The sequence below is a fragment of the Corvus brachyrhynchos genome, unplaced genomic scaffold (genome assembly GCF_000691975.1).
Source record: "Corvus brachyrhynchos isolate BGI_N302 unplaced genomic scaffold, ASM69197v1 scaffold44, whole genome shotgun sequence".
Classification (NCBI taxonomy): Eukaryota; Metazoa; Chordata; class Aves; order Passeriformes; family Corvidae; genus Corvus; species Corvus brachyrhynchos.
Window position 1 is genome coordinate 6169641 of NW_008238359.1, and position 23705 is coordinate 6193345.

At 38.0% G+C, this 23705-nt stretch overlaps 1 protein-coding gene across 1 annotated transcript in view; it reads left to right on the forward strand.

Annotated features, from left to right (window-relative positions):
- TMEM135 (transmembrane protein 135) overlaps positions 1-23705 on the forward strand; it is a 162769-nt gene that overhangs the window by 54275 nt on the left and 84789 nt on the right. Inside the window, exon 6 of the mRNA XM_017735847.1 lies at positions 15125-15190. Coding sequence (XP_017591336.1) covers positions 15125-15190 — 66 coding nt within the window. The remainder of the gene's footprint in view (positions 1-15124; positions 15191-23705) is intronic.

Below are 23705 nucleotides of genomic sequence, written 5' to 3' on the forward strand. Positions count from 1 at the left end.
AATAATGTTAACGTGAAATGGAATCATTTGGCAATTAGGGCTGCTACATCTTTCAAAAGGTTAAATGCTAATTTTAGCGAGAGACTTAAATAAAATACATTATGTTAACGGTTCCCTTAAGTAATAGATACATCTTTCTGTGACATATCTGATTCTTTGGTAATAGTATTAGAAGTTTCCTGATTTTAATTGAGAATGGTGAAAACGTTAGGCATTATAAACTTCTTTGTATAAGAACTTAGAAATAAAGGAGTTCTTTTGATTTGATGGGCTTGAGCATCTTTTCCATATGGATCCAATTCACATTTTTATCGGAATGTGGAACTCATTACTCTGACATTTGAAACTGAGGTAGCAATAAAAAAAATTATCACAAACAAGACAGCAGACACAAATGATTTTGTGTTTATTACCGGGTGGCCCTTTTGAAACTTTCCCAAAGCTAATTGGTTCCAGATATTTGAGAATTAAAATTGTATTGTGACAAATTTATTTCTGGTAATATTTAACTCGAGTCTTCTCAGTAAGGCGGCTTAAACAAACAGAAAAGTTGTCAACCCACTCATGTCTGTCTCCAGTTTTTGTTGTAGTAGCTTTAATCCCAGTGATTTGGTTTAATAAAGACCACTGAGAAAACAAACTGGTGGTGACTGCACTGCTCTTGTAAATTATTTATCGTATCTCTAAGGTTTTACTGTGGCGTAAGTGCTGCTGTGTTAACTTAAATTGTTCACAAATATGTCATGTTGGATTAAATGCCTGTGTAGAGTTTATGTGTGCCTGGGAGCAATGCTTCCTGCTGTCTGGTGTGGGATTGGTGTGTGTGTGCAGCTGGGGGCACACAGACCTGCCCCTGCTCTCGTTGATGAGTGACCAGGCTAAAACACAAAACCTGGGGTTTCATGCTCTACGTCCAGTACAGCAGATGCTGCCTTACACAGGGCAGTCTGTCTGAGTGCTTTGTGGTTGTAGACATTCTGTGAGGTCTTGGGTATGGGTCAGTGATGGGATGGTTTTGCTGCTCACCTCAAGTTATGTGTGTCGGGAGCCCAGGGGCTTTGCCTGAGGGAGGCAGGAGCCCAGGGCAGGGTGTGCAGCACCTCATGTTGTTCTGCTTATGATTTGGTATGATGTATTTTCTGTACAAAATACAGCACTTTTTCATATATTTGCAAACAGGACACAGTGTGGCTAAGTAGCATCTAAGTGCGTATTACACAATTGTCATATATATGTCATATGTGTCTTCCTGTACTGTAGTGGGCTCTACTGCTATTGCTGTGTTTATTCAGTATATTTGTTGAATATTCATATGCTGGTATTGTATAACACTACCTTTGTTTTTTCCATTTTAAAATTAAACTTGGGCATGAAAAACATTACTAAACCAAACTTACCTTAGTATTTACTCTACCTATCTTATCAATATGTACCTCAAACCTTTTTTTGTTCCTATAGGAACAAGCCTTTTTTCAGATTTCTTAAACTTCCATTACAGGTCTCAAGTTTTAATCTTGAAAGGTTTTTAACATCTAGGGTTAGAAATGCCTAAAGCTGTTTCTGACAAGTAATGAAAGTCTTGCAGTGGCAAAGTCAAAAGTGGAAATTGCTAAGAGTTAATTAAGTTTCTCTTAATGAAAGGATCCAATTTGTAGCTCGGTATGCCAAGTTCTTGGAAGACAGTATTTTTCCTCTTAGAGATTGTGAGTTATCAGCTGTGACACACTGGTAATAAGATACATATTCAAACCCCCACATTTATATGTATATTTAAACTTAAAAACCACACCTGGTGAAAGAGAAGAGATAGCCTTTGTCCTTCTGTATGTTTTCCAGAATTAGCAGTAAGTAAAAACGTTAAAAGGAAATGTTAGATTTGTGTAGGCATGGGTTTAATTAATACAAGTCTATGTTCTGTAAGTGCTGTGTTAGTAAAATTTATGAAGGAGCACTACACTGCATTAGGGTAATTTATGGCCCAAATAAATGTCAGTTGCTACGGTAAACTAGTATAGAAACAGTGTAACTAGGATAAAAAAAGTGAAGAACTAGAGTAAATTGCAAACATTGTAAGAATAGTGATACAATTCTTTCTTTATATTCACCCAAGCAAGTATGAGTTCGTTTACAATATATTTATTAACAGTCTCAGGCTAATAAAACAACACTTAGGGAGCAATTTTGGACACTTTCCAGCTCTCTGTATTGTGCAGTGACAAGTTAGGCCAGTGCTTTTTTTTTTATTTATTAAGAAAAAAAAGAAGGAATCTGTATTCCTGGCTCCTTTATAAGGTTGTTAAATGTGCCATTTGGCATTTCAGAGCACTGCTTTGCATTGTGCTCAATTAGTGCGGATGAAGCAATCGCAGCACCAGTTTCAGAAATGTGCCTAATTACTATAAACCACTGAGGGATCCATTCATTCTGCGTTTCTGGCTCTGTGGGTGCCAGCCACAGAGACTCCAGCAATTTCTGAAGCCTAATCCTGAGTCACTTCTCCATGTTTCTGTGGCACTTGCCTTTTGGAACCTGTAATGGGGTCTGGCTGTTTATGACCGTGCGTTGCTCTGCCTCCCATCTGTAGTATATTCTGGAAATGAGACCTTGGTGCATAGGAAAGGATTGAGAAAGACTCTTCAGCCCTTTCTACAAACATACACACACTTCCCTCCTGAAAAAAGAGGTGACATTTTATGTTTTATTTTAAATTATTCTGACTGCTACCATAGAGAGCCTTTATTAGTTATGAAGGCTATGGATCAATTTTTGGAATAGGATTTACTTGCAGCCTGTACTAGCCATTATGATTTTAGCCATTAGTAGCTAGTTTGATGATAGCCCTCTTTCAGCTTGATGACAAACCTTTCCCATTAGCCTTTTTTGGATGCTTCTGGCTGGTATCTTATTTTTGAACACCTACTGCGCATTTAAATCCAGACCTAACAAAGATGAGTGTTGGCTACCGACTTCCGTAAGACCTGTATTTGACACAACAAATCCACACCTCACTGCTTTAGTTGAAGCTGTTTTATTCATAGGCTTTTGTAAAATGGTAATTCATCCTTCTGTCTTTCTGCTGAGTGAAGGAGTTGGCTGCTACCAGAAAGTGATCCTGTATAGATGCTTGTGTAAACATAAAGCCTGGAACAGAGCTGTCTTGGAGGAGCATCTTAGTGTTGACAGTTCATGCTGACACTTCTTCTGATGTTTTGATTATGCAGGTCATTTAAATACCAATGAAGCCCATCCATTTTAACACCAGGGGTTTTTTTCTGTACATTCTGTCAGTGAAGAGGTGAGACTTTAAACATCTGATAGATGAGAGGGAAGAACTTGTAGTGAAGACCTGACCTGATATATGGTAGTTTAACCTATCATGTTGCTAGCTACTGTTAAATGTTTGCAAAACGGAGGCATCCTTTTTTCAGCCATGTTTTGAAAGCTTTCTGAAGAGTTAGCCCAACTGAAAGTGTCTGATTTATGTTTTTGTTAGAGGTTTTTACACTTATTGGGATTAATTTGCTCATTTGATGGGGAGCACAGTGTGTTTTAAGGTCAGTTGATTATCTGCTGTGGTTTCTAAATTGTTTTCAGCATTGCTACATTCCTTAGACAATTCCTTGTTCTGTAATTGTGTACTTGTTGTAATTTATGTACTTTTCCCTCAAGAAGCATGAGCTGTTATTTGGCTGTGCTAATGTACAGGGTGGTTAAATGAACATGCCTATCCATGCAATCCAGTGCAGTTTATAGAACAGACCCACTACACGTATTTAGTACCATTAAACCTTGCCAGGAGTAACTGTACGTTTTGTTCCCGGTAAAAGATCCTCTCTCTTGTTATTTTGTACTTGGTTAAAGTGTTTGCTGTAAATTTTAAACTCTCTATAGTTTTTTTAAGTTCATTATCTTTTTTAAATAAAGAGAATAGGTAAATGTAGAGTGAATAAACTGGTCTGGTGAAGGGATTCTGTTTGTCTATCCCTGAGGTGGGAAGCAAGCAAGACTTTGAGCTATATTTGAATTGAAATTTAAGCCATCTCCTCATTACCTTTCCATTGTTGTGATACAGCTCTACATCACTTGGAGCAGCTTAGGGCCATGCTGCAGTTTCTGAATTTGGTAAATCTATCAGTAGATGTACTGGTAGTGGCTCCTGTGTGATCTGAATCAGTGGCCTTTAACTGTGCGATCACTGTCTTTTCCTTGGGAACATTGCTCATTGCCAATAAAAGATTATAGATGTCTTGCAGATTAGCAGCTGCTCAGTTTCATAACTGTAACTATTGGTGTGTTTAAAACTTCTGTAAAATACAGGTTATCAGTTCCTCCATTGGCTTTTCTCAGATGCTCCTCAGCTGCAGTCTCTAAATACTTCACAGTCTCTTTTTTTTTTTATTCTCATGAGTTAACTCTAAGTGGCAAATATGGTAACCATTTTTTGCATGGGAAGTAGAATAATAGAATTATTTATTTGGATGGTGTTCAAAAAGTATTCAATAACTTGTTTGATTCAGTGTTAGAAAGCTGAGGCATTTGTCCTTGACTGCTTCCAAATTTCTTGGGTTACATTTCTTTACCACATTGGAATTGTAATTGTTCTGTATGTTCTCAAGGCAATGTATGGAAATAACTAAGTCAATATTCTTTATGACTTTTGGGAGGTAAGTGAAAAGTATTTTTCCTCTTTTGGATGAGGAATTGCCATGGTAGTACCATCAGGAGTGGATTTTTAGGATCTCTTGATTGAGGGTCTCCCACCCTTGGGAAAGAAGACCACACTACCTAGTTACAGAAGAATCCTCTGTGTTTCAGTTGTCTTGCCTGATGTCAGATAAGAAAAACAAAAGCTAGAATCTGGCCCTCCTGTGTGCACTCCACTCGTTTTACTAATAATCTCATTGTGTTTCCTTGTGATTTGCCTCCCAAGTTTTAGAGAAAGAAGGAGAGGGGTTTTACAGACCCGGCATTGATTGCCATGTAGCTTCATTTCCTCCTTTTACTACTGTCGAGCAACCATCTGAATTTTGATGAAAGTCTTATATCCCCTGAGACAACCCATACATGAAAGTAGAAATCAAGTCCCATATTTCTTGAATTAGAGTAGGCTACACTTTTTTCCCTATACAGAACCATGCCCAATAATTGTTAGGATGACAAAGTTAGTTGGCAGCAATTACCAAATCATTGTACACCAGGCAAGAATATTGCATAGTATTGAAGTCAATTCACTGCAGTAATTTTGGTGACTGCAATGTCATCAAGCAATTCTGACTGAAAGCCTCTCTGTATCTAATGTGTTTCAGGACATGAAGGTTTTAGCCAACTTCATTTCAGGTGGCTTGAGTCCGAGTCTGACTCATGCCTTGTTTTTTAAGAGCATTTTACTAGTTCAGCTTGCTAGAGGTGCTTTCTTCTGCTTTGACATTTGTTGTTTGCTGCAACTGGGCTGGATGTAGTAATTCATCCATTTCAGGGTCAGGCCAGCTACCTTCACTTAGTGGAAAACATTCAAGAGCAAGAAGGAGGAGTATCCATCTGGCATGACAGAGAAGCAGAAGTGAAGTGTTTTAGACTTATGCGGTACATGGGTAAATACTGCAGATCTGTAAATTTAGAATTCCTAAGCTACAAAATTAGGTGTGTTGAGTTCTCATACCTTTTGTTCAAGCAGATTTGACAGATTTTACTACTTTTCGCTGTTGTACATGTGCACAAGGCTTTAATGATTGTGGGTGGGTGTTACTTCAAACCTTGATTTATTTAAAAGCAGGGCTTGTGGAGTACAACTGCAGCATGGCCTCTGTCAACAGCCTTAGTGTTGAGACATGGCCCTTCTGATAGTGTATGTGAAGGAGAAGTGTGGCTTCCTCCTGAGATTGGTCTTGTGATAAAAGCTTCCTGCTTTTCTTAAAAAGAGAAAACGGCATGCATGCATGCTTTGCTGTGGGCCTTGTACTGCTTGGCAGAGAAGGGCGATTCTTAGATGCTGGAGGGACTGTTGTGTCAATTTTGAGGAAAAAGTGCTTGGGAAGAAGAATTCTTGCTCGTTCAGTTTGTCTGAAATGGCTTCACTTGCAAACTCTGAGTATTGTGCAGCCTGTGAGTGAGGGTTTCTATTAGTTGCTCAGGGCCAGAATAAGAACAGTTTTCTTGAGAACAGGAGGCATTCAACCAGTGCTTCTGCCAGTTCTCAAAATATTGTTCTAAGTGATGAAATTTTTAGTTCTCCTTAAAAGAAAAAGAAAGTTGATTAAAAAATGATTCTGAGTCCTACATTACATTTGTAGTTAATTACCATTCCCTATATAGTATATGGCTTTCTGAGTTTTCTTGCTGATTATTTTATATTAACTGGTTTTAATCACAATCAACATCTGATTTAGTTAACTGTTTTTACAGTTAAAGATAAGAGTGTGTGATAAAAAAATCACAATTTTTTGTTAGGTCATTACCAGAATGTATTCTTCCTCAAAAGCAATTTAGCTGTTGTCTAGCATCAGTAAAACTTTTCCAGGCAGAGTAGGGAGGCATTTTTATAAGCTGCCCCAAAAATGAATTAGAGTTAACTTGTGTATTCTGTTTCTAATTAGTTCTGAAAGATTGTGTGACATATATGCATTTAAACAATAAGCTTGGGAGGTAAGTTGAGTGTCTCATTCAAAGTCAGTGTAATCTATAGTACTGTTTACACCGTGGTCATGATAAATCACTAGTTTGAAAATGTTTTTTGGATTTAATTTGTATTAGTTTAGCTCGTAACACTGTGGGTAAATTACAATACATGGAAACAAACCAATTGAGACAAATTTTTGTTCCATTTACAAATACAGAGAGCTACTACTTAAAATTGCTACCAGTGGGAAATGTAAAAGGTGAGGTAATCCCCTAAAGAAAAAGAGCCTTGGTTGTGAAACACATTAAATGTAAATCTTGTAAAACTTGTAGGGAATGTACTGAAGTACTGAATTGAACCCGCTCAGAGTTCATGCTAACAAGAAATTCTGGTCAATGAAGGCAGATAAAAGAATTGTAAATGACTGTTTAAATTAGTCTGGAATTCCAGAACATGTGCTTAGATAATATGAAATAAAGCTGTCTAAATATGCAGCTCTCATTAATTTACTGGTTATAGTGAATGTCTGTTACAAGATCCGAGGCTGCTGGAATAGCTTGCTGGTGTTTAAATCTCTGCCGTTTTACAGGGATTAGAATGGAGAATAGGGATCCAAGGATCTTTCGATTTTGCTCTCTGTTGTCCCAATAACTCACTGAGGAACTGCAGGTGGACCGTGAAAGCTCGCCTCAGTCTTCTTTAACTTGTGTGGCAGAAGAGTTTGGCTTCACTTGTTTATAATAGTTTGGGAATGAATTCTACAGGAACATCCTTGTTGCCATGTCACACACCCTGTCTTCTCGTCTGTTGACTTTCCTTCATCAGTGCTCTTAAGATGAAGAGGGTGAGGTGCTACAAAATCATGGGTGAGCAGGCAAAGGTGTAGTAATAAGTGTAGGATGATCAACGAGGCCAAGTGCATTGTCCTGCCTGTGGGTTGGGGCAGTCCCAAGCACAAATACAGACTGAGCAGAGAATGGATTGAGAGCAGCCCTGGAGAGAAGACCTTGGGGCTTGTGGTGGATGAGATGCTCAACATGACCTGGGAATGTGGGCTTACAGCCCAGAAAGCCAGCCTCATCCTGGGCTGCATCCAAAGCAGCGTGGCCAGTAGGGTGCGGGAGGGGATTCTGCCCCTCTGCTCTGCTCCTGTGAGAGCCTTCCTGGAGTGCTGTGTCCAGCTGTGGAGTCCCCAGCATAAAAAGGAAATAGACCTGTTGGAGCATGTCCACAATGATGGGAGGGCTGGAGCACCTCTCTTATGAAGACAGACTGGGAGAGTTGTGGTTGTTCAGCCTGGAGAAGACTCCAGGGAGACCTCACTGCATCCTTCCAGTAAGACTTAAGACAAAGATGGGGACAAACATTTTACCAGAATCTGTGGTGACAGGACTAGGGTCAGTGGTTTTAAACTGAAAGAGGGCAGGTTTAGATTAGATGCAAGAAAGAAATTCTTTGCTGTGAGGATGGTGAGGCACTGGAACAGTTTGTCCTGAGATGATGTGGCTGCTCCATCTCATGGAAGTCTTTAAGGCCAGGTTGGATGGGACTTTGAGGAATCTGGTCCAGTGGAAGGTGTTCCTGCCCATGGCAGGGGAGCTGGACTAGATGGTCTTTAGAGGTCCTGTCCAAACCAAACCATTCAATGATTCTATATAGTGTTGGAGTTCATTACAGCTCTGAACTCAGGGCAGCGTTGCCCTTTTATTCTGAAAATTTGGTGACTACATCAAGCCCTGTCAGACCTGCTGTATGTTGTTTCTCCAGCAGCCTTTGGCCAGGCAGCAGCAAAGTTCTCCATGAATCAGTTTCGAATGGGATAGAGATGGAACATGATGAGTGCTCCTTCTCAGCATTTTGGAGCTGAAAATGAAGATTTTGCTGCCCCTAAATCCTGGGGGGGGGGCACTGACTATACAAACAAATGTGCTTGTATATTCCTGGTCTGGCCAGACTGGTCTTTCAGCCATTATCTTTTCTGCTATCTGGCAGCATTACTAATCAAAACCAGGTTTGACAGTTGTCATGTGCTTTCTGCAGGCTGGCTTGCAGCTGTTTGCTGTCCTTCTGCTGTGTGATTGGAAAGAAGGAAGGTTTTAGTTGGCTTCAGCGGATCATTTCTCAGATGCAGAAACCTCTGCTCCATGATGATGGTGGGGCAGGCTTTCTTGGACCTCCTTTCTCTGGCATTTCTGTCAAGGCAGAGGAGATTAAATGACCTATTTCTCCAGTTTCCCATGCTGGCTGCTGGCCTGATTTGTGGGTAATTCTGTTCATGACCATTATACTGCTGGATTTATTTTTTTTTTTCTGGCTTCCTGATACTTAGTTAATTGCAGGGTTGAGCCCTTCAATCCTTTGTGAAGAGAAAGCTAGAAAAAGGTGAAAGTCGGTTACAGGCTGGGACCAGGAATCCCAATGTAAATACCAAGCATTTTTTGGGAGGGGGCTGGGAGGAAGGAAAGGGAGAAAAGCAGGTAGAGGAGAAGTCAGGAAGAAAAGCAGTTATCATGATCTTGGCAAATGTTACAAATACCACAACTGCAGACTACTGGGTTCAGATTAAGATAAATATAGACAAATGCTTTTATTTCATCCTCCTAGCAGCACATATTGTGTGATTATTTCCTTGCTTGGTTCATTTGTTAAGCATGTGTTCTGCAACTTTAAATTATAAAGCTCTTTCAAGGAGAGGCTGAGGTTTCTGAGCAGCACTGCAGCGTGGAGGAAGATCAGGATAGTTTAGTTAGGTCGAGGGTAGAGGTAAATTAGTTCATAAGGTAGTTTATTAACCCTGAAAGTGCACATTTAGGTCAATGAGCAAATGGAATTTGTAAATGGAATTGAAGTTACACTGAACTGTGTGTAAATTTGAACCTATGTTTACATGACAAATCTGCAAATGCTCTCCGAAATGAGAAAGACAACTCAAAAAAAGTTACTATGCTATTAGTCTTGTTAGTTTTAATACTGGTTTATTTTTGCTATATTAGTGATGAGTTTTGCACATCTCCAAACCTCTGGTTAGGGAATCAACACACATTTATTATTTAAGAAAGAAGAATGTTTCCATATAGTACTTTTCCTTATAAGATACATGGCCAGGTGTGTGCTTTGTTTGCACAAAGGTTGAGTAAGTAACCAGAGGAGAGGGAAATAAAGTAATTATGGAATGCAAAGGTGCATGTGTGGTGCAATGTATTCTGAAAGCTGAATTTGGGAAAAAATTAGAGATGTTTTGGAAAATGGATACAAGGCTTTCATGAACTCTGTAAAATATGCTTTATCATGGGATTTAATTTGTTTAGTCTTCAGAGAGTTCACAGTTAAGTTGCTTTTATTGAAGGTAAAGGCAAGAAATTATTTGATCTGTTAATTGGTGGCTGGAAAGAGCTTGTGTCTCGCAGGAGTCAAATGTAGGCTGATCTACTCATTGTACAAATAAGGTTCCAATAGTTCAGTAATGAAAGCAGAGACATTCAGAGTCATTCAACAAAGTAAAAGATGGAGGTACATGGAATTCACATCTGTACGATGGAATTAATTGAATTTTCTGTGGTTTTTCAGAGACTAGGAATTTACATATCTGTCTTTTTAAAAGCTTCAGTTCAGCTTCAGTATTGTATTTTAACATATTTAAAAATATTTAAAATCTATAAAGTATATAGAATAGCAACACATTCTATATTGGTATTGTGGTAATTTCATCAAAAGTTGTAACAGTAATTAAGCTCCTCAGTTAAATCTGTTATCTGGAGTAAGGTTTAGATGCCGACAGTTGCTTTAAACTTGACTTTTTGTGGACAGAATTCAGGGAAAAAAATTCAGAAACTTCTGTGTTTTCCTATTCATTGTTGCTTCTAAATCTTACCAGATCTTTTTTTTTTATAGCAATCATTCTTGTTTTCAAAAGTTGTGTGATGGTTAGCTACTAGGGGCTGTAACAATAGTTCATATATAATCAAGTTGAAAGATTGTTATTAATGATTCTGGATAGACTGTCAAAACTCTTTTTTCATGTAATTTGCTTTTCATGAAGAAGCACAAATTTAACAGGCAAGAGCTGTCAGCTAGCTATTGTATCCAAGATCAGAAAACCTAATAGGAGTGAAAAAATGTCTTTTGTGGTATTCCATCCTTTTTTATTCTTATGAACAAATTGCACCATTTTAATTTTAATTCAGTTGGGGTTTTGTTTTGGGTTTTTTAATGCGCATTTAGAAATAGATGCCAAAAATTGTCGGGTGATTAAAAAGTATACATTTCTTAATTCATTAACTTGTGTGATCAATCTCTTCACTGCTTGCATTTGCAGTTTTAGCTTTGGTAAAACAGTAACTATTCTGATGAAGTACTATGTGAGACCATTTTATTTTTGTGAATACCTAGAAAATCCAAAACATCTGGAATCTTAAGCAGTGTTTCTGTTTTTCCTACCACTTCTATCAATAATACACAATTATCTTCCACTTTAGTTCTGGTTCATACAAGTGGTTTCTCTTTTTTTTTTTTTTAAACCCACTTGCAAAGAATTTGATCAGAAGCAACTGCTTTGTTGGAGTGGGAACAGTTGGTCATCTTTGTCTGGAGATGACATTAGAGCTTGCATGGTGTTACAGAGTGGTAGGGTACGTTAGGCTGCCGTTTCACCTCACATATAATGTAACACACTACACATCCTTTATAATGACCAACAAGTTTAGGATTCAGTAACAATCATCTTGGCAACACATTTGTTTCACACTGAGATCACTAAAACCATGTGTTGATAGTTTGCTTTCTTACAAACCTCTGACTCCCGTCGCTGAGTAGATGGCTTATTCTCAGTGAATTGAATGCAAATAAATCTCAAGTTTTTACAGCTTTCTAAAAAATCTGATTATACTGTAATATTTAGTGAAAAAACAGTTAAAAATTAGTTAGATTCCTAGTCAGCAGTTTCTTTGAGAATAGTATAATTATTTCTTAAATGGACAGTTATGCCTTGTTTGATTTGCAACAGAGCAGTACTCTGCATATTTTTAGCAGATTTAATACAATGAAATAAACCTGCCATTTCAATATACTTAATAACTTTTAACACATTATTTAAAATTATTAAAGACATTTGAGTTCAAAGGATTTAAACTTAGTATTGAAGCAAGTTGTATGCAGATATTTGGCAGCCTGAATATTGACTATTATTATACTGGTTACTTTGGGAGATTTGAAATTACATACCAAGAACATGCCAGGCAAGATGTGTTCAATAAACTGGATTTTTAGTCAAAGTAGATTTGATGTCCTGTAGGGATCCTTTTGCTCTCAGAAAGATATTATCATATATAGAATTTCAGAAAGTATATGAGGTGTGCGAGAATATTGTTATTTTTACCTTGCTGTTGTGGGATTCTTCATGCAGCTTTTTTTTCCTCTATTCTTTATGGAGAATTAAGTATGATGGAGTTTGTCTCTAACATTTAAAAAACATGCAGTACATGTATATTTTGACTTTTCCCACCCCTAGGCTTATTCTTCCATATCCAGCGTGTACAGCTCAAATGCCTGCAGGATGGCCTTCCACTTGGCTGGCACAAAGCGTTTCCACCACTTAGAGAGAATTTGAGGAACTGGGCTGTGTTTCTTTGGGAAGCAGAAGAAATTTAGGGGTCATCTGTAAATTGCATTTTTTTTGTGGACTTATCACTTAAAATATTGTTGTGAGATACTGAAACAGGTTGATCAGAGAGATTGTGGGACCTCCAGTCTTAGAGATGCTGAAAATGGGCCTAGACAAAGCTAGTCCAAGGAACCTGAGCAGGACCAGACAGAATCATAGAATTGTTTAGGTTGGTAAAGGCCTTTAAGGTCATAGAGTCCATCCATTAACCCAGCACTGCCAAGTCCCCCAATAAACCATGTCCCTCAGTGCCACATCAGCACATCTTTTAAATACCTCCAGGGATGGTGACTGAAACACTTCCTAGGGCAGCCTGTGTTCAACTGCTTTACAACCCTTTCCAGGAAGAAATTTTTCGTAATATCCAATCTAAGCCCCTCCCCCAGTGCAATTTGAAGCCATTTCTTCTTGTCCTATCACTTGTTACCTGGGAGAAGAGACTGACCCCCACCTGGTTACAACCTCGTTTCAGGCAGTTGCAGAGAGTGATAAGGGCTCCTCTGAGCCTTCTTTTCCCCAGGCTAATCACCCCCAGCTCTTTCAGCTTCTTCTCATGAGACTTGTGCTCCAGACCCTTTCCCAGGGCTGCTGCCCTTCCTTGGACATGCTCCAGTACAATTCTGTTTGTTTCTGCATTTGCAGGGCAGAAGGGAAAAAGATAGAAATTGAAGACAGTATGAAAGCTTTGGAAAAAAAAGAAGTGTTGCAGATAAATTTAGGTTTCATGACTGGCAAAATTTTGCTAGCTGCTTACTTTTATCATTAGTCTCTGTGATGTTGTAGCCCTGTGAAGGTATTACAAAACTCTGAATGGTTACATCGTACTCTTCTTCCTTGTAAGACATTGCCTCACTCAAATCTCCACATGTTCACACCTAGTTTGCTTTGTCAAAAGGATGCAGACCTGAAATATTTACTGCCGTGTCCACTTCCTTCACCTTAAAGCTTACACCAGCAGTAAGATTGGGCTGATTACTGTTTGGAAAGATGAACTTCTGTAAGCCTCCTCTTGGATTTTGCATGCCAAAACCCCCAATAGTTCTCTCCAGCCTTGTCATTGTCAGTCAATGGCCATAGGTGGCCTCATCCCCACCATGCAGTTTCTGTGGGAAGCTGTGATTGTAGTGCTAATCTTCTTAGTGAAGGGTGGCCCACCCTTAGTGAAGGGAGGACATCTGTGGTGTTGCATTTGCTATTGCTGTGATTTTTCCTTGTTTCTGAATGGTTTTGACATCTGGCATTAACGAGGTGAGTACAAGTGTACTAAGGAGAGATCTTCTAGTAGTAGATGTGAAAAGAAAGTCACACACACCAGTGGTTTTCAAAAGAAACAAAAGCAGCTTAACTGTATTGACAGAATGCTCAATTTGGTTGAAATGTCCCTAAAAATGTTGGTGAAAGAAGCCAATTTTGTGAAATACAAAAGGTTGTGTGAGCTTCACTTCATCTCTCAGAGAAGAAAGGTTTGAGAAGTAGGATCACAGTGGAGCACTGCCCTGCATCTTTGCGGGTGTAAATGAAGTAATAGATTTTGCAGCCTCTTGTTCTGGAGTTCACACATTCATTTACAGGTGTGTGGGGAGAACATAAGGTAATTAAAAGATCTTTTATTAAGTTATTTTCTGCAGAAAATAATTTAGAAAAGAGTAAACCCCACTTAATCTGTGTCTAGGAAGACTGAGGAGTTAATCTCAAGAGATGTCTTTGATATCACATTTGTTGAGATACAGCTGTCTTAAGGTAGTGGTAGTGGGAATGCAGCAAATCATGCAGGCATGCAAGCACTGAGATGCTTTTTTTTAAAAATCACTGCTTAGAAAGATGATCAGCTACTGCAAACTGCTTTTATTTATAAGCTTTCTAAATGTGGTTGTTTTGTTGGTTTTGTTTTCCAAGCAGCCTTCTAACTACTCCTTAACATAGATCCTTAAATGTCAGGGTATTTTTTTAATTAGAACCAGATATTAAAAACATGGTTTTTTACAGTTGAAATTGAAACCAGCTTCACTGTTTGCTATGGAAACAAGTTTTCAAAGCAAATCTGTTCATGTGTACACTGATGTGCCAATCTGTGAATTTATGAAACTTGTGAATTTTTTTCATGCCTTTTTCCAACCAATTTGTAGAAAGATAGGTGGTGCAGAACCTATTACAGTCTGTATTAAGCCAGTAACCTATCTCTGTATCAGAAGTATGTGCCAATTGCCCCACTGGATTAAAGAAAGGATGGGCCAACTAACACAGAAAGGTATTCAACTAATTAAAGATTAAAAATTTCCCCAAAGTTGTGTTCCCTGCCATTTGCACATGACAGTGTTGTGTTCTGTTCTGTAATCCCACCATTACAGAGTTAAGAGGGGCTCAGGTGCTTTTAGGAAAAGTGCTGCATCATACTATTTTTTCATACTCATTTGTCAATTTAAGTGTATATTATTAAAGAGCAGTTTTAAAAATAAGTTTCATGAGTCGTGAAATACCATATAGCTATTTTTTCCACAGTACTGCACTTTTACCTGACAACGTCTGGAGGACAATTATCTGGGGCTGAGCATCTCTGACCTGCTCAGAGAGTCTTCTGGAACAGCTGTGGTGTTGCCTGAGGGATCACGTACTGCTTAGGTGGTTGCTTATGCTGAGACCAAAATCCTCAATACATGTCTCACCTTGCAATAAACACTTGCCTAAGCTGTGCACATTGTTCTAAAGGAGTTACTGGAGCAATTCAACTGTAAAATAGGTGCTAAAAGGTAGCAGAAAATATAAAACATGCTATAAAACTTGAGACATATCATCATGAGCTGTGTTGTCTGTTTTTTAATATGAATTTGTCTGTGTATTTGTTGGTGCAGGCCACAGAAACATTGTTCCGAATGGCGGTAGCAAGAGGAGCTATCACACCTTTAAGACATGGAGAAGTAAGGCTGAATATATCCGTATTTTTTTGTTCCTTATTTATGTGTGATATAATGCTTTATTATTATAGTGCTTTATAAATTCCTGGAAGATGTACTGTCTTCAGGTAAGTGAAGAGAGCTGGACTATATATAACTTGCATACCTACATTTCAGTATTTTTTTTTAAGGGGAATGGGAATTTAAATCTTGCCCAGTCAGAAATGAAATATTTTTCAAAGAACGCTCTATTTTTCTCTTTGCTTCAATCATAACTTAGCCATATGATAGAAGTGACTCAAGAGAATGGCCTTTCATCTGCTTTGCCAAAAGCTGGGATCCAGTTTTTCACTGAGTTTTCTCTATTAAAGATGTCAAATATAGAGAAATTCACATGAGGTCAATATTTGTTACTGGGTGGCAGTGGAGAGGTTACTTTGTCCTTTGTTCCTTTCGAGAAATATAATATACGAAGTATTAGTACATCAATTATTCCAAAGAGGATAAATGTATTTGAATATTACCTTACCCATACATGCTTCTGTTTGTGGTGAACATTGTTTTCCTTCTTTGTATGGTTTTATATGAGGTAAAAATTGTTTTGAACGTCGATGATAGTTCCAATATGGGTTGGTGCAATTTATACTTAGATTAAATTTCATTTAGAAAATAAAATACTACAGTCAGTCATGACACTGGAAGTGAGGAATGATCTGGGCATTGCCACAGCTGGATGCTACAGTGTGTAGGGTTTTTCAGTGTTAGAAATCTCAGTGTTTTTTTGTGGTAATATGATTTTGATCAAATTCCTAATAAGCTTGTGAAAAATTCTTAGCATTTTATCTGGAATCTTGGCCTACACTGACCCTGGAATCCCAGCTGTGCTGTAAAATGTTCCCTATGCTGATGAGATTGCCTTAATTTCTCTTTTGTGACAAAGTAATGTATCTCTGCATGAGTGTCTAAAGATGTACCTGAGATTTCATGTCCTGTCATTGTTCGTAATTTTGGCTTTTCTGAATATATGGATCCTCTATGTATTTTGTGTACTGCTGCTTTCTAAAGAAGAGCATAATGCCATTTCCAGAAGTGTTAGTTACTGAATATATGCATCCCTTCCAAATTCCCTGGTTAGGTTTTTTTTTTCAGTGAAGGGTACTTAATTTTCTATGTTTTAATGACCAGGTTGCCCAAAAAGTTTGTGTAGTTACCCAGTGAATGGTGTTAATTATGGAAAAATCAAATTATAGGGTTTTTTTTTTTAAAGAGTAACTAATTGTACTGTTTGCAATGCAAAATACTGGGACAACTACAGACGTAATTGTGAATGATATTAGTAATTTCTGAATCTGATACATCTTATGTTGAGCCAGTTCAGCTCACCGATGAGGTAGAAAAATGTTTTTGCTCAAGGGAGATCTTTTCATTAAATTCCATTGTGTAAATATAATTTACTTAGTCTGAAAATGAGAAATTGCATTATTCAGATGAAACTAATTTTTCCAGAAGAAACATATTATTATCTAGAGTCATACTAAATTTTTTTTTTTGCTTTTCCAAGAAATTGCTGGATGTTTGCACAGTGCGAAATTAGAAAGGGAGCCAGAAAAAAAGTTGAATATGAACTAAAGTTGACTGTATTCTGTTTGAGAAGTGTGAATTTGGCAGTGAAAATGAAAACAGAGAAACTTTTTAAATGGAAATTTCAAAATATGGAGGCAGCAGTCCAAATGTGCAAAAGTGCTGTTCAACTTTCACATCAGAGCTTAAAATGTAACACCATTTAAAATTTGAGAGAGGGTAAACCTGTCCACTATTAGAAGGCAAAAGTCATACCTGTTTTTTTTAAAATTAATTAAAAAAACCAAACAGTATTCTGTCTGTACCACTGAACAGATTAATGTGGAAACGTTTCTTCTACAGGCAAAACAGGATACATGAAAAGTTGTCCATTATGATCCAGTTGTCATCACCAGGTGGATTTATAAGTTATTATAGCGAATGTCCACTGGCAGTCCCTTTTATTTCTCCTTTCTACATTTCCTCATTCATTTGGCCTTATCAGGCCTTTATGCATATATAATTTTTATGGTTTTCATTTATTATCCTTGAAGAAATTGAAAAATGAGGTTGTACAGGTTTGGTCTTTCTACTTTCGAATGTGGTTTATAAAATTGCTGTTGAGAGTTTAGGTAATTGTGCTGCCAAAACCAGTTATCAAAATTGGGTGCATAGTGCCAAAAGTTTCTTAACTGTGGAATATTAGTCATAGAGGTTCCTGAAGAATCTTTGCAGTGGTTCTCTTGCTCCTGGTTGGGTTTAAGTGTAGCAGCATCCATGGGAAAGAATCAAACCCAGAAGCATAATTTATTCTCAGGAGTCAGTATGTTGTTGTTCATGTTAATTAGTTGTTCATGTTAATTAGTTATTTCTGTCAGTTATGTTGTTGTGGGGGTGGAGCATGAGGCAGAGCCTAACATTCATTTCTGTTAGCACTTCTAGCCGATTCCCAAATGATCCAAAAATTGTGGAGCACGTGTGATCACACCAAATCCCATGGCTGTGCTTCTGAAAGGAAATCTTAGGATGCATTTCATTAATAACATAAAGCTGAGTGCAGGTGATTGGCGCAGCTGAGAGCTGTGCATTTGGGGAGCCTGGACCTGACACCACCTAGAGAGCATCTCCAGCTGTTTCTTCTGCTTCTAGTCTTCATGCAGGAGGCTCAGATCTGCTGCCATCTGTTCCTCACAGTGTCCAGTCTCTTCCAGACAAGCCTGCTGGCTCTGTGGGTGCTGGCTGATGTGGCAGCAGTGATGGGGTTGAGGAAACAGGAGCAGCAACAGCATGCCTGCTGAAATGAGTGAGAAGAGGAATACAAGGAGGCTTCTGCTTCAGAGCTGACTGTGCTTTCCAGTTTTGCATTCCCTGGAGCCTCTACTGCTGTGTGCTGAACGCCAAGGAAGAGCCGTAAGGAGAAGCAAGGGTTGGCAGCAGTGGGCTGTGAGGAGTTGCTGGGTGCACGGTGGCAACATGGAATACATTTGGGTAGAAGCTAAGATTAAGTTTGGTGGCTATACACAGAGAGAATTTATCAAACCAGTTATCAAACCAGTGCTCTCATAAATAATGAGGCTGGAGCATTTGTAGCTATGAAAGTATCATTGGCAACCAGTCTTGAAGTATAAATATATAGAAAAATGTAAATTTTTCTAGCCTAAAATGGCTTATGGCCTTGCCGTGTAATACATGTAACCGTATGCATTGCTATGGCAGTAAATACCCATGCTTGAAAGTGCACTTTGTTGGAAGAAGACAAGTCTTTGTTTTGGTTTAAAGCCGTTTTTAACAGATTTCACCATTCTGTGTGTTTTCTGTAAATTAAGTAATGTGGAGCACGAAGTTTTATGAATTTAGCCCAGATATCTGTAAAAAGTAATTTCTGTGGATTTGTGTTCGTAGTTAATACCGGTGATGTATTTGCGATACCACGTTTAACTAAACGTAGAACAAGGGGATTAGTAAGTATCTTTAAAATGGGGTTTCTTTAATATTTTTACAAGTGAATACGTAACAGTGGGAACAGCAATATGAAATGCTCCTTCATGGTGCAGCACTGCTTTTCCTTCCACAGACGTACTAAAAGAACCTTGGAAAGGTTGAAGTGATATTACTGCCAGCTCAGGTTTTCCTTGCCCTCTTTCTTCCCAGTCCACTATGCCATAGTAGAGTGTAGTGTAGAGTCTTGTAAACTCACCTGTGGAATTTAAGTCATATAGACATGAATCTTTTGTATTATTAACAGTAACTCTGATGACTTTTTGTGTGAGGAAGAACTTTTTAATTTTACTTGCCAATGGAGTGATTCAAAAGAGATATTATGACACCTGTCATCATATTTAGTTGTGTAATGTGGAGATGACATGGAACTAAGTATTCATTAAATGATAATCTCTTTTCCGTATAAAGGGATTCTGCATTTGATTCCTAAATTTTGGGCTTTGTCACAATGATATTTTTGCTTGTGCTTTTGGCCAGTTTCATTTGTAATACATGAAACCCAGGAATACTTCATAAATGATCATGTTGCAGGTTCTGAAGAAGTACCAAGAATAGTTTGAGATTGATTTTCATTTAAATAAAATTCCTTTGGGTGCACAGTTTCCTGTGGTTTCAGCTCAGGGGCATACCAGGAATAATCACTTACAGGCACATTAGAAACTGAATTGCAGTTGGACAGTGGACATCTGATCCCCTCACCCTTGTGCCTTCCAATCACAAAGATGTCTTTATTATCCAGGATTCAAAAGTTCTGCTGTCACAGGCTCCCCCAGCACCTCTGGTTTCCATGCTTTTTTCTTGAATACTTTGGTACTGTCCTGTTAATATGTGAGGAAAGATGTTTTCTCAGACTTTCGTAAATCTTGCAGCAGTAGAGACTCTGTAGTTACACCAAAGTCCTGAAGGTGCTTGATTTCTTAAGTGTCTGTCTTTAGCCAAGGGCATGTTTAAAAGGCAGCACTGTTGGGCAGAGTGAGCCATATTTGTTCTCACTGCAGGGATATGATTCCTAGCAACCCAGACTTGGTACAAGGAAACTTAAATTTTTTTGTGGCCGTGTCACAGCTTCCATGGGCTGTTTCTGCCTTCAAGTAGGATTTTCAGTCTCTTGGATCTTATCCTCTGGGTTTTTCCTGTCCTGGTTAAGGGTTGCTGGCACATGGAAAACAAGTGTATTTTTAAAATTGAATGTGTTGCAAACCAGTGTAAATTTAATTTAACCAAATCGTATTTCTGAATGTCGTGTAAGATCCAAAATGCCAGTAGGTTTCAGTATTAATTTCTCTTATAATTACCCACTTATATTTGAAAAATATTCGCAAAACTAAAAGAAAGGAGTTGCTTGCAGGCAGGTCTGAGTACCTGTTCATCTAAAGGGAGGTCCCTTCTCTCTGTCATAAGAAAATAATCTGTACTTTAATTTTTAGCTTACTCAAAAAAAAAAAAAAGGTGTTTTAAAAAAATTAAAAATAAAAAGGTATCCTATAACAGTGTTCTGAACCATCAATTAACAACTCAAATTATTGGCATACATAGTTATTGCTTTCTCATTAGTGAAATCTGTTTTGGAAGTAGTATGGAATCTGTCTTTTATAACTTCTTATAAAGCAGGGACAAATGGATAAAGCATATCCACAAGAGTAGAACTGTTTTGTAGTCCTCTGGCTTAAGGTTTTGGTTTGGGACAAATGTGTCAGAAGTATTTTAAAATAGTACTGGGATCTGGAAAATCCTTTTGGCAGGTCACAATGGGTAACAGTTCAAAGGTAACTTAATTGCCAAAGACTGGCATACCTTATCTATGTTATCTGGAAGTAAGTCAAAAGTAAGTAATTCTTCTGATTAAATGTAGTGAAAACTAAAGCTTGATTGGAGAGAGAGAGAGAGAAAGATTGAGAAAGCCATTGAACCCTGGGGAGGGAAACCACCAGATTGCCTTTGAGGTGTTCCAGTGTGCAGTGTTCCAGTGCTGTTTTTGCCATGTATTCAGTTGTGTGAAGGTGTTATTTGTCTTGGTTGCCCTGAGTTACCATTTTAAGTGGTCTATAGATTTTTAATTAATTTTTAATCATGAAGAGGAAAGAAAATTTGTCTCAAAAGCATAGCTGAATATAAAGAACTTTTCTGCTCTTTTCATATGCCGTTTGCCTGAGGATAGTCTGTTCCTTACTAAAAATCGTCTCAAGCCTTGATAAAGTATTGATCCGCTCTAAATAATTTTAAAGTGTTGTGATGGAATTAATTTTTTAGGGAATGTGAAAAATTAATGCACTGTAGGAATCACATTGTCTGGTGTAAATTTAAGGTAGAAGGATCTGAAAGTAGGATAGTGGCTGCATATTTCAGCATATGGAGAGGTACCACTGAAGAAAGGTAACACGCAAGTTTGGAAACTTGGAGAACTTAAATTTCAAAACAGAAGTGAAATAATATCTAGGTGACTCACGCTTTGTATTTTTCTTTTAAGCACATGGAAAATGTAGTCTGTCTATTTTTCATGGAGTGGAACAATGGGATTTAGTACTTCAGGCATTTGACATACCATGCTAACCATTATTGTTACTGTAATTTTCTTTAGTGCAAGCTCATGGTATGTATTTATCTTAGAATAGTCGTAACTTCCCTTTATGAAGTGAAACACAAGGCAAAAAAGTAAATTAAATTATGCTCAGGGGTATTTGCCAGGTGTGTTTTACCAAGAAAGTATTGGCAAGGAGTAAAGTAAGGAGGGAATTACCTATTTGAAAGACTTCTCTTTTTTTTTCCTTAATACTTTGCCTATATATTTCAGATTTCTTACTCTTTTCCATCAGTAAAGCAGTGAGTGTGTGGTAAAGGTATCAATAAAAAATTATGGCAACAAAGCTAAATGTAAGGAAATATATTTATCTCTCAATCTAGATTTTGGTCTTCTATGTTGTGGCCTTGGAATGAAGTTGTCATTTGCTTTTATCCTTAAAACCTGCCTGCAAAATTGCCCCCTGCAACTCCATTTCTGCTAGAGTAAAGATCATGTGCAGGGGGATTTTTACTCGTGTACGTGAGGAAAGGCAGAGTAGGTGCTACTGGAGCTTCATGCTGTAATAATGCTTCTTTCTCACTTTGGTGGTGTTGATAATGATGTATATTTATTCTTTCATGGAGTTAAAGAAATAGGCAACTGTAAGAAGATACTTAACCTGATAAAGCTAAGAATTGGTTCACATTCCTCTAGGCATTTAAGAATGCTGAGTGGTACTAAAGCATACACTCAGCTGATCTTCAGTTTCCGTGCAAGTTGTTTGATTCAAGTTATTGGAAGAATAGCCTTGCCAGTGTATGAACGCACACGATCTTTGCCAACGCTTCGCAGTGTAAATATGTGCGTGTCAACTAAATCACTGCTTTATGTACAGTCACGGAATCATGGAATGATTTGGGTTGGAAGGGACCTTGAGGAACATCTAGTTCCATCTCCCCCTCATCATGGGCAGGGACCCCTTCCACTAGACCAGGTTGCTCAGAGCCCCATCCACCCTGACCTTGAGCACTTCCTGGGATTGGGTGTCCACAGCTTCTCTGGGCAACCTGTGCCAGTGCCTCACCACCCTCACAGTAAAGAATTTCTTTCTAAAAACTAATCCAAATGTACTCTCAGTTTGAAGCCATTGTCTCTTGTCCTGTCACTACAGTGCCTGATGAAGAAATCCCTCTTGGCTTCCCTGTAGGCCCCCTTCAGATGCTGGATGGTTGCTGTGTGGTCCCCATGCAACCTTTTCTTCTCCAGGCTGAACAGTCACTTTGAAGAAGGGGTGTCTTAATGTCAGTGTAAATGTTACATTCAGTGATTTTCAGCTAATTAAATGTAATATTCCTTTTGGAAAACAGTGTTCTCATTCAATTCAAGTTATTTTATGCTTCTTGTCCATGTGTTTGACTTAGTAAAGTATTGTTGAACACAAAGAAGAAATAGTAGTGGTCTTTGGTAACTTTTAATTGTCCTGTATGTTAAGAGATTGCATAAGTCAAAATGCAGTTTGAAATGATTTTTTTTGGGTTTCTGAAAAAAGGGTGAATGTGCCTACAGTCAGTGAGAAAGCTTTTTCCATTCCATCCAACTTCAACAATCATGTTGTGATTCTGTGTGCTACTCTGTATTTAAAGACCTAAATTTTCAAACATTTTTCAGTAGGTATAAAGCTAGAATAATCCTTTATTGGGTGTATACTTGATTAATATTATATAAAAGTTAAAATTTACATGAATTTCTCTAATTCTGTAGAAAAAACAAATGGCAGTATCTAAGGTAAGCAGTTCCAGGTTATAAAGGCTAAGGGTTTTATTATTCTTTCCAAAAACGTGAAGGTATGGGAAAATACTCTTGATAGGGAGGTTGACTACTTGGATTGGGAACTGATACCAAACACAGGGTGAAGTATTTCTGGTGTGACATTATTTGGTGCTGGGGGAAGAGACTCTAGAACATTTCTATCACGTGACAGGTAGTGATTCTTATTGGGTGAGCACAGCTAGCTTTTTTGGACACTGTAAGACTGGTACTACACTCCAGTGATCTGAAATAATTTCAAACTTAAAAATCTTTGATGTTCTTCCTTCTTTTAAAGAACTTCTATGCATTTGCCCTGAGAAGCCAACCCTATACCTAAATAACAGCATGTTTAGGAGAACAGTCTAGCCTCAGATATTTAGGTACCTTTACAAATGTTAAAGCAAGTTGTCGTTACGAGCAAGATCAAGTGCTGTTACTCACTGCTCAGGATTGAGCATTCTGGGTACTCAAGAATCAGGAATAGTGGATGTTAATGAAAATAAATGTTGCTAAAGTTCTGTAGTAGCAGTCTGCATGGGTTCATTGTGATAATTTGCTGTAATATTTTTACAATATTTAATCACTTAGGAAGGATTATATTGTCTTTCTTGACTGATATCTCAGTGCAAGGTGATGGCGATAAGTGAAGATCTGGTCTGCCAGCAGCAG